Source organism: Rhea pennata, chromosome 4 (assembly GCF_028389875.1).
Source record: "Rhea pennata isolate bPtePen1 chromosome 4, bPtePen1.pri, whole genome shotgun sequence".
Classification (NCBI taxonomy): domain Eukaryota; kingdom Metazoa; phylum Chordata; class Aves; order Rheiformes; family Rheidae; genus Rhea; species Rhea pennata.
In genome coordinates, this window is record NC_084666.1 from 64,712,556 (window position 1) to 64,726,430 (window position 13,875).

Below are 13,875 nucleotides of genomic sequence, written 5' to 3' on the forward strand. Positions count from 1 at the left end.
TCTTGATGTTGGTTTTTGCCAGAATCTTGCTTTGTTCTTGTATTTTTGTTCTTGTGCAAAAATGATATGAAAAGGAATACTTCTCAGCCACTTTATTTGCTCTTTAGGCTTTAGGTTCTTACATTTCTTAAAGTACTACTTTTTTTTTTTTTTTTTTTTTTTTTTTTTTTTTTTTTTTTTGCCAGCAAGGGCGAGTGTCTTTCTTCAACTTTTCTACATTTTGAAAATCATGAAGCTACCAAGTCATGGATCAGCAAAATTTCTCATGACTTTCCTTTCCATTTTCATAGTTCCCCTGTCATTGTAATTAGTTTTTTCTTCTTTGACAGTGAATTACATTTTCCTACTAATATGATCAGAGTGTAGTCTAGTGCCCCACAAAGATGAAATGGGCAATTTTGTATTTTGTTTTTTGACATGTTCTTTGAGCGAAATGTGTGAAAAATGCTTTCCAGAAATGAACAATTACACCTTTAGTTTCTGTAAACCTTTTGGTTACTTATGCTTCTACAATCTATGCTCACCTCAGTAATTAAGAGCGTAGCTTTTGAATCTATGCAGTTTGCCACCCTGCTGCTTTGGGGTATAGACCACATCCATAGTTATTAATCTCTTGCTTAGTATGTTCAGTGGAAGTGACTGCATTGCACATCCTTTTCCCTCAGGACACTTTTAGCATCCCTCAGTCTCTTTGTAGATATAACCAGAAATACATGTTAAAATGCTGCAGTGAGGTAGGTGAAAAGTAGCTGGCTAAGTGATAGTGAAAATATTTTGTGGAGCACCTTGCAGTGGTGCTTGATACCCCCTTTCCCAAGTCTCTAACCACTTTTATAGTGCCCTATTTGCTGAAAGGATCTGCTGTCACTAGTGGGAGTTACAGGAATTACATGCACTTCTAAATGCATAGCATTCTTCCTGTGTAATGCTTTTGCTGCAAAGTCAGTGTTGCCAGCTCTTGCTATTGATTTGCAATTTTGCAATCTTTAAAAGGCCAAGTTAGTAGAATTTGATCACTTGAGTGAGATTACTTGAGAATCTGTGTGTCTCTGTGTGTCTCTTTGTGTGTGTGTGTGTGTGTGTTTGTTTTTAATAATCTTTGAGAGAAAAATCTAGGCTATTCAGCTGAAACTAGGAGCTTTTGTAACCCAATTCCCCTCCCATTTAATAGAACTACTCCTTTTTTTCTTTTTCTCTTTCTTTTTTTGAAGTCAGTCTTGCAAATGTGGGGACTTGGCTTCTTTCTTTTTTTATTAGCAATTCTGAATCAGGCATTTATATTTTCTAATGGTTCTCATGCTATGAAGTTACTTTTTTCCCTAATAAAGCTTATGGTGAAATATTCGCAAGTTCTGATCTTGTTTTACCTTCAACTCTCCAAATTGAGATAATTTAGACTTGCTCTTTGATAGGTTTTTCCGTTTTTCAGTCATCTATATTCAGTTTAAACATGTAACATTAGGCACTTAAATCTGAAAAGATTGCTAAGAGGTAATAGGTTGTAACATGGTAAGATTTGTGAAGCAAACAAAGTTTGATCCGTGGCTTTCACCTTCAGGCCTTTTCTGAAACTTACTACGTTCAAATGATCAGTCAGAGCTAGCCACTAATTTGTAGTAGCACGTGGGCATTTCAGAGTGCAAACAGCAGTTGATTCTCGTGTAGGTGTTTTATTTTAGCATAGAAGAAAATAAGAAAATATAAGCTGTCTGGTGTTGTATGATCATTCATCTTGCATCTTTGGAAGCACCTTTTCCTTCAATGATTGTGTGATTTAAGGCTATGGTGGTATTGCTAGTTGTACCACTTACTGCATATTAAATGTTTAATGAACAAATGTCAAGGCCTCTTTGCCATAGGATATGTTAAGTTTCAACTGCCTGTGCCTGGAAATTTAAAGGCTAGTGCATTCAGATATAAATAGATGATAGTCTGTGGCTGAAGATTTGATACTTGCTTTGGAACTAACTTCATGAGAAACTAGTAAGAGTCTGAAGATCCAACTGATGTTTTTATTTTAAAACAAGAATATCCTGACTACCATTAATTACGTTATTTGCTTTCGATACATTAACAAATTGGTTTCCTTGTTCTGTTAGATTGTGATAGACTGTGCAGGAATATTGATCTGAAAATGTGTGGCCTTTTTAGAGGTCTATGTATTTCATTTTAGATGAAATCCAAAAGAAATAAAGATTTGGTATAACATGACATAACCTGATCTTAATTCTGCTCTTCCAGTTTACCAGGTCACTCTCTTTTAGAGAAGAGGAGGAGACTGTAAGATGTCATTTCAGTTAATGAAATGTTGGCAGTTTAATGAGTAATACATTTATATAATCCAATTGAAATTAAGCTCTTTATTAATATTCAGGGATTATTGCCCTGGTCTTCTGTGCAAAATAGAATAGCAAGCTTTCCTCCCAGTTGCAGTTGTTCTTACTGTCAGTTTTGCATGTAGTTTTATTGTGTTATTTATATAAGAACATATAGTCTGTGATCTGGTTTTAAATGAGGGCTGCTTTACCTCATCTTTCTCTCTGGTGATTGAAAGATTGTTTATTGAATGTTACTTTTTGGTCCAATGAAAATTATCATTGTTACACCATTATTAATGCTGAATGTTGTAAAGGACTTAAGGGTGCTATGTTTTAAAATTTTTGCTTTATGAGAAACATATGTTTAAATCATTCAGAGATGCATCATGTCTACTAAAAATCTTTTTGTGTAATATGCTGTATATCTGAAGTTACTCTTCCCTTTCATCTCTGCCTTGCTCCATTTTTATTGTGCTTTACAATTTGAGACATTCATAAAAAAGTATCTTCATTTCAATGAGTATATATAATACTCAAGCATTGCTTTCAAAGTTGTTTGCAGTTTAAAAGAGGAATGAAAAGACTTTTACAGTTCTGTCACATGAGCAATATGAGCTTGTTCAATATATCCTGTGTGAAATATCTTTTTGCATGAGTTAGAGACTTCCTGAGGACTTTGCCTGTAAAATTCTTCTTCTTCTTTTTTTTTTTTTTCTTGTATTCTCTGCTTGTTGCATTCCCTTCCAGTTCATTTCATTCTGATAATGTGAATGCATTTCCAAGCAAACTGGCAGTGTTTACAGTTACAGTCCCTAGTGCCATTTTTTAATCAAACACATAATAAAGTGCTAAATAAACTATTCCCACCTGCATCAAACTTTGTTCTGTACAGGGTATTTTGTAATTTATTTACCCAGGAAGACCCAGTTCATCTGCACATCTGGTTTTCAATACAGTCCTGTTTTCTATCCCATTTTCCAGCTGGTTGATTGAGGCATAAGCAGGTCAGATAGATTTCTTGAGGACGGTGCAGTGATTCAGTCTCAGCTGGGATTATACCAAGCTTTTCCTTTGCTGTAACCGTCTGGCCACACCACTCCTGAACAAACTAGTTCATCTGCATTGTTGGCTGTAATGGAATTAACTGCAAATGTCACTTTGGTTTGTACTTTTGCTTGTGTTGAAATATTGTCACTTTTATGAGTTCAGAAACATTACATCTGTTCACAACCTGCTTCCATTCCACTTTGAAGAGGCACAATTTGTTGCTCTGGATTTCTTTCCTGAATTCCAAATGCTTCCTAGTTTTACAAGGTTGAGGTAATAAATGATGGCTTTGCTGGTTTGTGTCACTCCAATGCATATCTTCAGGACAGACCCTGTCTGACACCCCTCTTTGGGAAGGGAGCCTGTGTTCTCACTCCTGTGTACTGTGGAACCGGTGCTGTAAGCCTCTTAAAACTTCTTGTTGGTGAGATGTACTTCCTCTGGAGCTTATTTGTTTACAGCCACAACACAATATTAGAAAAAGACACACAGATTTCATAAAGGACTTCCTTAAGCGTGCAAGTACCCATGAGTTTTAAGTCTAAGGAAGCATAGTGCCATCTTCATAATTTTATCCCATTTGGTCTTGCTGTGCCTTCTTGAGGGAAGTCAAAAGAGTTCTAGCTTCCACTTTTTGTTATAAATTTCCTCCTCTCTTGCGTTGCCATTGGGTTGAAGAAGGATGACTTCTAGCACAATCCACATGCATCTCCAGTAAGTACAAAAAGTACAAAGCTCTGTACAGTTGAAGTAGATCATCAGACTTTTTGGTACCACTCCTGTGTTCTCTCAGAATTCCAATGGGACCTTGTGTATTTCACTGGATGAAACCCTCAAAATAGTGCGTTCAGTGTTGATTGCATTGTAACTGCTTTCCAGGCACACCTTTCTTCTTGCTTCTACAAAATGGACTAGATCCTTCGGGTTGACTGTCACAATAGCATAAAAGCAAGTGGAATTTACAAACAGTTAGAAATAGCACAGATACATTTGTGACAATCGGAAATATTTCTTCTGTCCCCAGGATTTTGCTGCTTTCTCTGCTTGCCTCCAGCCCTGCCCCCTCTTCCCCTCCCATTATCTTTGCTTCTACATTGCTATCCAGACAGACCTGCATGTTATGGTCAACTACACTGTAGTAGCCACAGCTGCCTGGGTCAGAAAACCAAAGAGGGAGATTATTTTGCAGCTCAGAGGCTTATGGAGCTGCCAACAATGGCATGCATGCTTTGTCTAGAAGGTAGGGCTGGGAGCGGTAAGCAGACTGAAACATCTTTTGTGATGCCTGACTACTCTTGCATGTTAAACTACACTCTTACAGCACTGAAAGGGAACAGAGGAGTAAATTTCCAGTTAATGCCCTGAATGCACTTCTGTTACAGATGATGAATAGAGTGACTTCATGTGCAGGTTGGCATTAATTTTTCTTTTAGTGCGAGGAAAGGAAATCTGTGTGAACTGAAAACTTTCATAATATTGAACCAAATGCTGAACTTACTTCTTTCTGTTATTTTTTGTTGTTGTTCCTGCATCTTAATAAGTCAAGTTTCCTGACCCTGCTCATTTGTGATTTCCAAACGTATTGATTTCCAGTCCTGTCGTTCTTAAGCATTCAAAATATCATGCATCAAGTAGCTACCTCCCTCCCCCTGCTCCCCCTGCAGTCTGTGATACGTGTAGGGACTATTGCTGCTGGTTGTCAAATGCGTTTTTCCAAAATCTCTTTTCCTGCTCTGATATTAAGCAATCACTTTCTTTGCTTAAAAGCTGAAATTTAAAGTTGTTTTTCTGGAGGCTAGAGCAACAGAGCATGATGAGGAGAGCCTTGTGATAAAATAGCAAGGAAATGCTACCAACAAAATAGTTGTTGATTGTGAATTTATACAGTAACTGATGGATCATACTCTGTGCATATAGAGATGAAAGTCTCGGAATAATGGATATCCCATAATGAGAGCTGCAGAAACTTGCAGAGTTGTTTTGTTCTGCCATTATCAGATGAGATGCTAAGGAGGCAGCAAACTCTTCCCCTCCCTTCACAACCCCTGCCCAAAAAAAAAGATAACTAAAATCATAAGTTTTAGAAGCCAGGAAAATACCAGGAAATGTTTCATACATTTGCCCTGTTCTGCCTCTCACCTAGGCATCTGCATATCATCTTTGCTGGCAATAGGATACTAAGACTAGGCTTAAATAGAATTTTTGGTCTTACCTAGAATGCCCATTTTTTAGGACTTGGAAAGCCAGTAACTTCATCTAAAATGGAAATAATCGGTTGCAGAAAGTTGTTTGTTCCTGGAACATCCTATCTTATAATTGCCAATCTATATTTCCACTCCTTTTTGTTTGTTCTTGTGCTTGTATTCTCATATGGCTTGAACAGTTCTCCCTAGATGTTTCTTCCCAGTGCTGTTCTGTTGATACTAGCAAGTATGCTCAGTCTCAGCTCCCCATTCCATTAATTGTTTTAGAGAGGATTTTTGTTTTGTTTTGTTTTAACTTTACTTGGTTCCAGGTAAATCCTTCTTCTAGCTGCTTCTTCTGTGTTAATATTTGTTCTTTTTGAGGAACGGTAAGGCTCTCTGTGTGTGTGTGTGTATAATTCTTTTCTTGCTAATACACATTTTCCCTTTCAGCCTGGCCAAGAAGGTGTTCTCAATCATATGAAAAATTGAAGTGGACACACTAAGAAGTATCTTTTTCTGTCTGAATGCAAAAAGCAACAGAAGCATCCTAAACAGTCAGGTTATCTCATCAGCAGGTTTGCAGCACCACAAAAAAATGAAACTCAGCTAAAACATCTGTTTTCTGATAAGTTAGGTTGGCTATCCTTGAAGTACACTGCCAGAAAAGGGCTTCTAGTCCATATCAGTAAGAATCCAGCAGGCTGGGGATCAGGCTGACTGCTAAGCAAAAAAGTTAATGGTTTCTGTGAATGCACAAAGCAGACACCTGTGTGCTGTTACACTGTGGAAATTAGTCATTTGTCTGGTATAGCTTTTAGTCTGACCAATTTTGGAGATAATAAAACAATCCTCATTTTTTGTGGGTTTTTAAATCCTCTTTCCTTTTCTTTCTCCCCCTTTGCCCACCCAAATGTCATGCAGATGTGTCTCTTGACCATGGTGATTTTGCACTGTTGACTGAACTGGCTTATATTAGCTTGTACAGATACTTTTTCCTACCTAAATACATTTCTGAGGGAAGAATTCTTATCCTTTGTGCTTCTTGTACCACAAGTCTATACACTCAAGTTATAGTCCTAAAATCCTATGTTGGGTTAATTCAGTATTCTTTCACTCTAAAAGCAAAGAATTAAAAGAACATGTAAGTAGCCTCTTTCACGGCTACTTTTCTTCTTCAAATCAGGTAAAAATCAGGCAGTAATTATAAATCAACCAGTTTGATTTTAAATCAGTGTGCAGTCCTTTGCCTTAAAGATATACTCATGTTTTAGAAGCTACAGAAAGTAGATTACTTAATTCAACAGATCTATTGAGGATTAGCAGGAAAAGTAAATGAAGCCACTCCTTGAAAAGGTGCTGTTAGTTCTAGAGAGATTGTATCTCAGAAATTTTCTGTCAGTGAAGTATTCCTTTTGCAGAGAAATTCCAGTTTCTTTTCTCAGCTTCTCCTGCTTACAGAGAGAGGAAGAACCTAAAACATGTCATCTTGGAGAGAGAAGAACTAGGACCTGAAGATTGGTGCCCTTTTAGATCTGCCAGTTGTTGAAGTGCATCTCAGTCTTTCATGCTTTTACCTAATGCCTCTTACAGTGTCTGCTCTGAGCAATAGAATAAGGTGCACAATAAAGTTACAATCATGATTAGGAGCTGCTGAGATGAACAGGGGATTTCATACCGCACAGCTGTTGTTTCAGCTCTCTTTATGTCAGTAGTACACAGTGGTTGGTATGGAGCCTGCCGTGCTGCCTTGTTTTTTCTTCTGCGTTGTTTGTAGTGCTCAAAGGATACTGAAGCCTATCCAGTTCAGCAGTGGCAGTGGCTAAGCAGCGCCTCTAGGTCTGTCATAGCTAATTCCAGTGAAGAACAGGCTTCCAGATAAACCAGAAAAAAATATTTCTGAACCTTTTTAGCCCTTACTATCCTAAATGTGCTTCTCACTTAGGATTGTGGGGTTTGGGGTGGGTTTTTTGTTTGTTTGAAAGGTCAACTTACCTGAAGCCTGCAGGTAACATTGAGAGTGTACTTTCTGCACTTGTAGAACCAGTGCAGCACCTGCAGTGCTGCCGGTGGCTGTAGAAACTGTAGAGAACTGAGCCAGCTTGAAGCTAGGGGACGGCCTTGGTAATCATCTTTAGTGAGTCAAGGCACTGCTGTTGTGCTTGACCTTGGAGAGTTTAAAGCAGCAAGATATCTTAAGCTTACTAACAGTGATACATGTGGTTATGGTTGTCAGGTCCTTGGCAGTTAAATGCAAACCTTGTGGGTAATAACAATATTTTTTTTCCCTAATGAAATAAAAATTAGTTAATGTGCAACAGCACTGTGCAGAGCTTGGTAGTATTTTATAAAGATTTTTTTTTTTTTTAACTTTTGGGAGGTGTACAAGCTCTCCTTTCAGGGTGAGACATTTGGCTGAAAGCTTCTGTCTGGTAGCATGGCATTAAGAGGTTAAGAACCTGAAGAAATATATGAGTACATGCAAATATTTTTCACTTGTGTTGCTGATCATTGGAACTCTATGAAAGGGTATCTTAAATGACAAAGAATACAAAAGGAGTATTTTCAGGCATTTGCCTGGGTTTTCCTTTTATCAATTATGAGAGAATTTGGAGAATAAATGGGTAGCTGAGGCCCTCTAGTGTCAGCAGCAGCATACTGTGCTTCTCAGGCACAGTTGCCTCAAAATTGTGGTAAATTTCACTTAATAGTTACCTTTTTGACACAAAGAGCCACTAGTTAGCCTAAAAATTATCTCATTACATGCTAATTATTCATATTCAGTACCTTACTGGAGACATGGAGACTTTTCTATCAGTTATTTTATTTTTACTGCTTTGTTTTGCCAAGTTCATCCAAATGTGAAAGAAAAGACTTGGTTTGTCACCTTTATCATTAATATTAGTGTTGTAAACGAAAACTATACAGGAAAATTGAAGGCCTGTGACAAAAGTTTGTACCAAAACCATGTGTGTGCCCTACAGTTATGTGGATGACAACATAGCTGAAGACTTCTGGTGCTGTGATGTGTTTTACACACACACACAGTGTAACATGTCTAACACACACATATATACGCATATGTATGTACATGTGCATGTTACATGTATACACATGCACATGTTATATGTATACATGTGTATGTGTTAGACATATGCACACATGTATACATATGTACGCATGTGTACACACGTGTGTGTATGTATATATATCAGTAAAATAAAAACTTGCAGGGATGAGGGAGAAGGGCCAAAGGAGGAGGAATGAGATAATTGTGGGGTTTTGTTCTGTTTTTGTGGTTCTTAGACATGCGGCTTTGGTCCAATTGCTAAGACCTTGAGAATCACTTCCAAATGCCCTGATCTATGTTACAGCAGTGTGGACATATGTTAAGATAGAGATTTCTTTTGTGCTTAAAACTTAACTTAAATCTATACATTTACATCTAGTGTAAAGTGGTACAGAACTTTTTTTCCAAGAAAAAGATGAGAGACCAGAGAATAGCTAGCTTGTAAGACAACTTAATGGTCCTGTTTGTCTATTATGAATATGTATCTTTGTGATATTTCTATGTTGCCCTAGTATATGAATATCTGTTGGAATTACGGTATTTGTCAAAAGTTAGCTGTGCATCTTCATGACAAAATTTTGACTTTTGCATATTTACGAATAGTGGCTAGTTGAACCTTGATAGAGAAATTAATTTGAGGGTTTGTTCAGCTAGTTGGCTTATCTCTCTCATCAGCTTGTAATGCCCCCCACTTGAGTTTGCTGTTGCACAGATTTTTTAATGAGTTAGAGAAAGAGGTGAGCCTTGACCAAAATGCTGTAGTATGTTATATTTTAACAATAAAAGAAAAAATGGGGGTGTTAAATTGGACCTTTATATGCTTTGTCATCTGGACTTCCTGTGATCTATTTCTGCAGAAATAAAGTTGCGAGTCTTGAAATCTGGTCAGAGGGGAAAAAATGAAGAAAGTAAAAAGATTAGAGGTAGTCTTTCTGAGTAACATTGCACCCTGGCCTTAGGGTTGTTTCTTTGAGTTCACTTTGGAAGCTTGATACTGGTGGTGTCTTTACAAATTCCTCTTCACTTCTTGAAATCTGTTTTGGTCACAAAAATAACATTACTCAAACATGTGATCCTTATTAATGGATGGTAATGGTGGATGGTAATTTCTCAAAGGACATGGTCATGTCAAAACCAATTGGCTGTTAAACTTGATTGTTTTTTTATTGAAGAAAAGATACAGTTTATGCATCCAAGGTTTTAAAAGAAAATCCACAACCTTTTGGTTTTGTTTTAGATGTTGAGATGATGGAACACTGCTGTAGATGTGATCCAGCAGTGTCTCTAATGTATCGTCTAGATAAGCTCTCTTCAGTGTCTGAATTTCAGAAACTTGTTCAGGTAAACTTTCCTCTGAAGATCACTAGCAGACATAGGAAGAGCAAACAAAATTAAGAGTTTTTAGTTAATTGAAGAATATGTCACAGTCTGTATCACAGAGAATATGTTATCATTTGTTGCTGAGGTAATGATTTTCTGCTATTTTTTAAGGAGCAATTCAGAGTGAAGAAATGTATATCTGGGATACTAAGTTGTGAATAGCACTGAATGTATCCTACCATATTCAATATTGATCCTTTAATCTGTTCTAGAATTGTGAAGATACCATTTTTTATTTTTATTCACTGTGGAAGTCTAAATTTTTACAAATTAAAAACAAACAATTACCATAATATATTCTTTTGCTTACAGTTCTTCGAGGATTTTATGCATAGCATATGAAGTTTTACAGGGCTTGCAATATATGAACAAACATGGAATGGTCCACCGAGCACTCTCCCCAAGTAATATTCTTCTGGATCGAAAGGTACAGCTACAGGAATGGATATATGACTTATTTTTTCTTGCTACCAACCAGTGGCATGCTGTGTTGTATTTGGAGACCAGGCAGTATAATCCTTCTGATAAAACTTTGTAGCTGGAAAGAGTGATATTTTTTTTTCTAAAATTTTCTTCCTATTTTCAAAATTTCAGATGTATTTCAGAGTTTATTTGCTTTTCTTTGTTCCTATGTTATTCTATCCCAAATGACTCCTTTTACCCTTTTCTTCATAAGGTATTATTCCAAGTCAACTTGATTGTCATTTTGATAAATAGCAACAAGTTCTTCTTAACAGTTTGAATAGGAAAATATTTCATGTGTTTCATATTTTTTTATACAAGTAACTTGATGCTTAACATTAGTTTTTTAAGATACCAGCATATTTCTTTGTTCACATTGGATTTCTAAAATCTTGGTATCTGACAATTCCCTCATCACAAACTGTTGGGTTAGCAGCATGGAATATGGGTTCCATTTGTAAAGACGAGAAATTAATAGAATGTAGCTCTTCTAGACAATCCCTTTCTCCCTCCTTTTTTACTGAGCTTGGGTATGGTAGCTAGATTCTTCCCTTGGAAGGCAGAAAGAAAGGAGAAGGAAGGAATGAACATTATTTTTACCCTGTTCTTAGATAAATTACTTGAAAACAAAAAGATCATAATGCTCTAACAAGCATAAGTACTTAGGATTTTAGTCCTAAAATTCATAAAAGAACAACAGGGGATCGTAAGATCATAAACTTACAAACTTCTTCCCTGTTCTTTAAATTGGTTGCCACAGTAACCTTAACTTTTACATCATCTGCAGACTGACTGACTGTAATTCAAAATCTAGAGAAACCAACCCTCAGTTGAATTTGAGTACCTTTTTTTTTTTTAGTATTTTATTTGTTATGTTTCTGGCTCTACAGAATAAAGTTAAGCACCTAGAAAACTTGTGGGCTTGAAATATGTGACAATAGAGTTAAAGGGGAGGAGGGCAGTAATGAGTTGATGGGAAAGACTGGAAAAGCAAGGCTGGTTAAGTGGAAGAGGTAAGGAAACAGTGATGATGCTCAGTGAATTTTATGGTTCAAGCGGATAAAATTATTAATAAAGTATTTAAACCTACAAATATACAGTAATTTTATAAGTTTTGACTTGTTTCTGTATTCCAAAGAGGTTATTTTACTTTCTCAGAAAGTAAAAACATTGCAAATAAGCATATTATTAAGTTCTAATGGAGTTTTGCATAATAGATCAAAGAGATATTTAAGAGGCTGACCCTCAGTGGATATGTTTTCCAGACATGCAATTTACAAAATTTTTTTTAACTTAAATACAGATTCTTCTAGTATCAGATTCTGCTGATTTTGATCATTTTTTTTCCTTTTCAGGGTCATGTCAAGTTGGCTAAATTTGGACTCTACCATATGACAGCTCAAGGTGTTGATGTTGATTTTCCTATAGGGTAAGGATGTAACAGAACAGTACAAATATCTTGGGAATATATTTTTTTTCAAGAAAAATATCTTTTGGGAAGTCATCTTCAAAAATGTGCTGTGTGCGCAATGATCTTATTGTATATCGCTGTTTTATTTTATATGTTAGATAGACCTCTTGCATAATGTTACCAAAGAGCTTATGATCTCAGTAGATTAAAATGAATGGTGGGCAGAGGAAGGATGGATTCCTGCAAGCACATTACTGTAATGGCGTAATGTTGATCGTTATTGTCTAAATTTGCTAGACTTGCCTTGAAATGCTAGTAATCCGTGACTGGGACCAATTCTGGAGATGCAACATAATTTCAAATTTAGGAAGGACAATCACAGCTTTCTTCGCTATTTCATACCACTTTAGACCTCTTGTTTGCTTATTTTTCTGTGATATATTTTCAAGTTATTTTGAAAAGTATTGTCTGGACAAAGTGAAGTGAGTTCACAGGTTTTGTTGCGGTGTCTCCTTGCCACTTTTTGTCTTGTTGTTTACAATCAAAATACATAGCTGATCTTAAAGGCATGCCCAATAATGTTCATGATGTTTCTGTTTAAAAATTTTATTTCCAATTTTTTAAAAGTTTTATCATAAAGAGTTGACTGAAAAAGCTGTAAATGTTGTTTTAAAAAATGTAGCAAGTAAATTTCCTCAAAAACTTCTGTTACTCTTGAATTTACAGGGAAAAAAAGTTATTTGATTGGAATGCTCACAGTGGAGGAAACTTTACCCTCCATATTGCTTCAGGATATATGTATTTAGTCAACTTCTATTGAAACTTAGTGTACGTTTGCTATAAGATGCATAGGAATGTACTATTTTGAAAGCTGCTGCTATTTACTCTCACAAAAAGTGACTAGAATTCGACCTTTTATGTAATAGACTGTTTCACAATGGCAGTAAAACTCTGCCAATGTATGTGTTTTGACTAAATAAAATGGAACAATCTGTGTTGCTATGAATTCTAGTTTCTTAGAATGCAAACTTCCTTTGATTAATGCAACTGAAAGTAAGGTTTTTTGATAGACAGTTTACTACTTAATGCTGCTGCATCTTTCTAGGTACCCATCATATCTGGCACCTGAAGTAGTTGCACAGGGAATAGTCAAACCAAGTGATCATACTCCGTGTGAGAAGCCTCTGCCTTCTGGCCCTAAATCAGATCTGTGGTCTCTTGGTATAATATTATTTGAGCTTTGCATGGTATGTAAGAATAATTCTCTTGACTGAGACTCTTGGGAATGGTTACATTCAATTGATTGCTTTTGATTGTGGGGTTAATGACACTTCGTCCAACAACTGAGTACAAATACTAGATTTTGTTAGTGTTCCTGCCTGGCCAGTATTGGCAGTTGTTCAAGTTACTGGACAGCTATTGGGTTGGTATGAATATGTGTATTATCATAAAGGACAGCTGCCTTATAAGACCCAGTGGTATGATTGCATAATCAAACTCTTACTGAGGAATGGATTCTAAACTTAGAGGAGGGCTCTCTAGATAGTTTTTTGATTTAATTGTGCTTTTAAGCATGAAATAAGCACTGCTGTCATACCCTCCTTCCTGTTGAAAAGGATGAGTAATTAATAAAACTTCTTTACTATGAGCAGGGAGGAAAAGGAAAAATCTGCCTTTTTGCTAGAATTTAAAGAGCTCCTGGAGGATAGTAAAAGTTTATTTGGAAATTTCTTATTTAGTTCTAGAAATTCAAATAAATTATAACAACATAATCTTTACTATTTATATAAGTTTAAACTGCACTTCTTTCACTCAAAGACAGCAACATTGTATATGGAGGCATGATGTTGATGGTCCAGAACCTATTTTGTATAGTGATAGATCAAGACACTGGAAATACTGTTTTGTATGTTCTGTGCTACTGTAAATTGGCATGGTGTTCACAGATTACTATTTTGAATCAGTGTATTTTAAAAATTCAATTTTTTTTAAATACCTCTAAAC

At 36.2% G+C, this 13,875-nt stretch overlaps 1 protein-coding gene across 3 annotated transcripts in view; it reads left to right on the forward strand.

Annotated features, from left to right (window-relative positions):
* The window catches only part of TBCK (TBC1 domain containing kinase), a 105,199-nt gene that overhangs the window by 17,024 nt on the left and 74,300 nt on the right, over nt 1-13,875 (forward strand). For all 3 annotated transcript variants that reach the window (XM_062574904.1, XM_062574906.1, XM_062574907.1), the window contains 3 exons: nt 10,311-10,425; nt 11,816-11,889; nt 12,977-13,118. In XM_062574904.1, the coding sequence (XP_062430888.1) occupies nt 10,311-10,425; nt 11,816-11,889; nt 12,977-13,118 (331 nt within the window). The remainder of the gene's footprint in view (nt 1-10,310; nt 10,426-11,815; nt 11,890-12,976; nt 13,119-13,875) is intronic.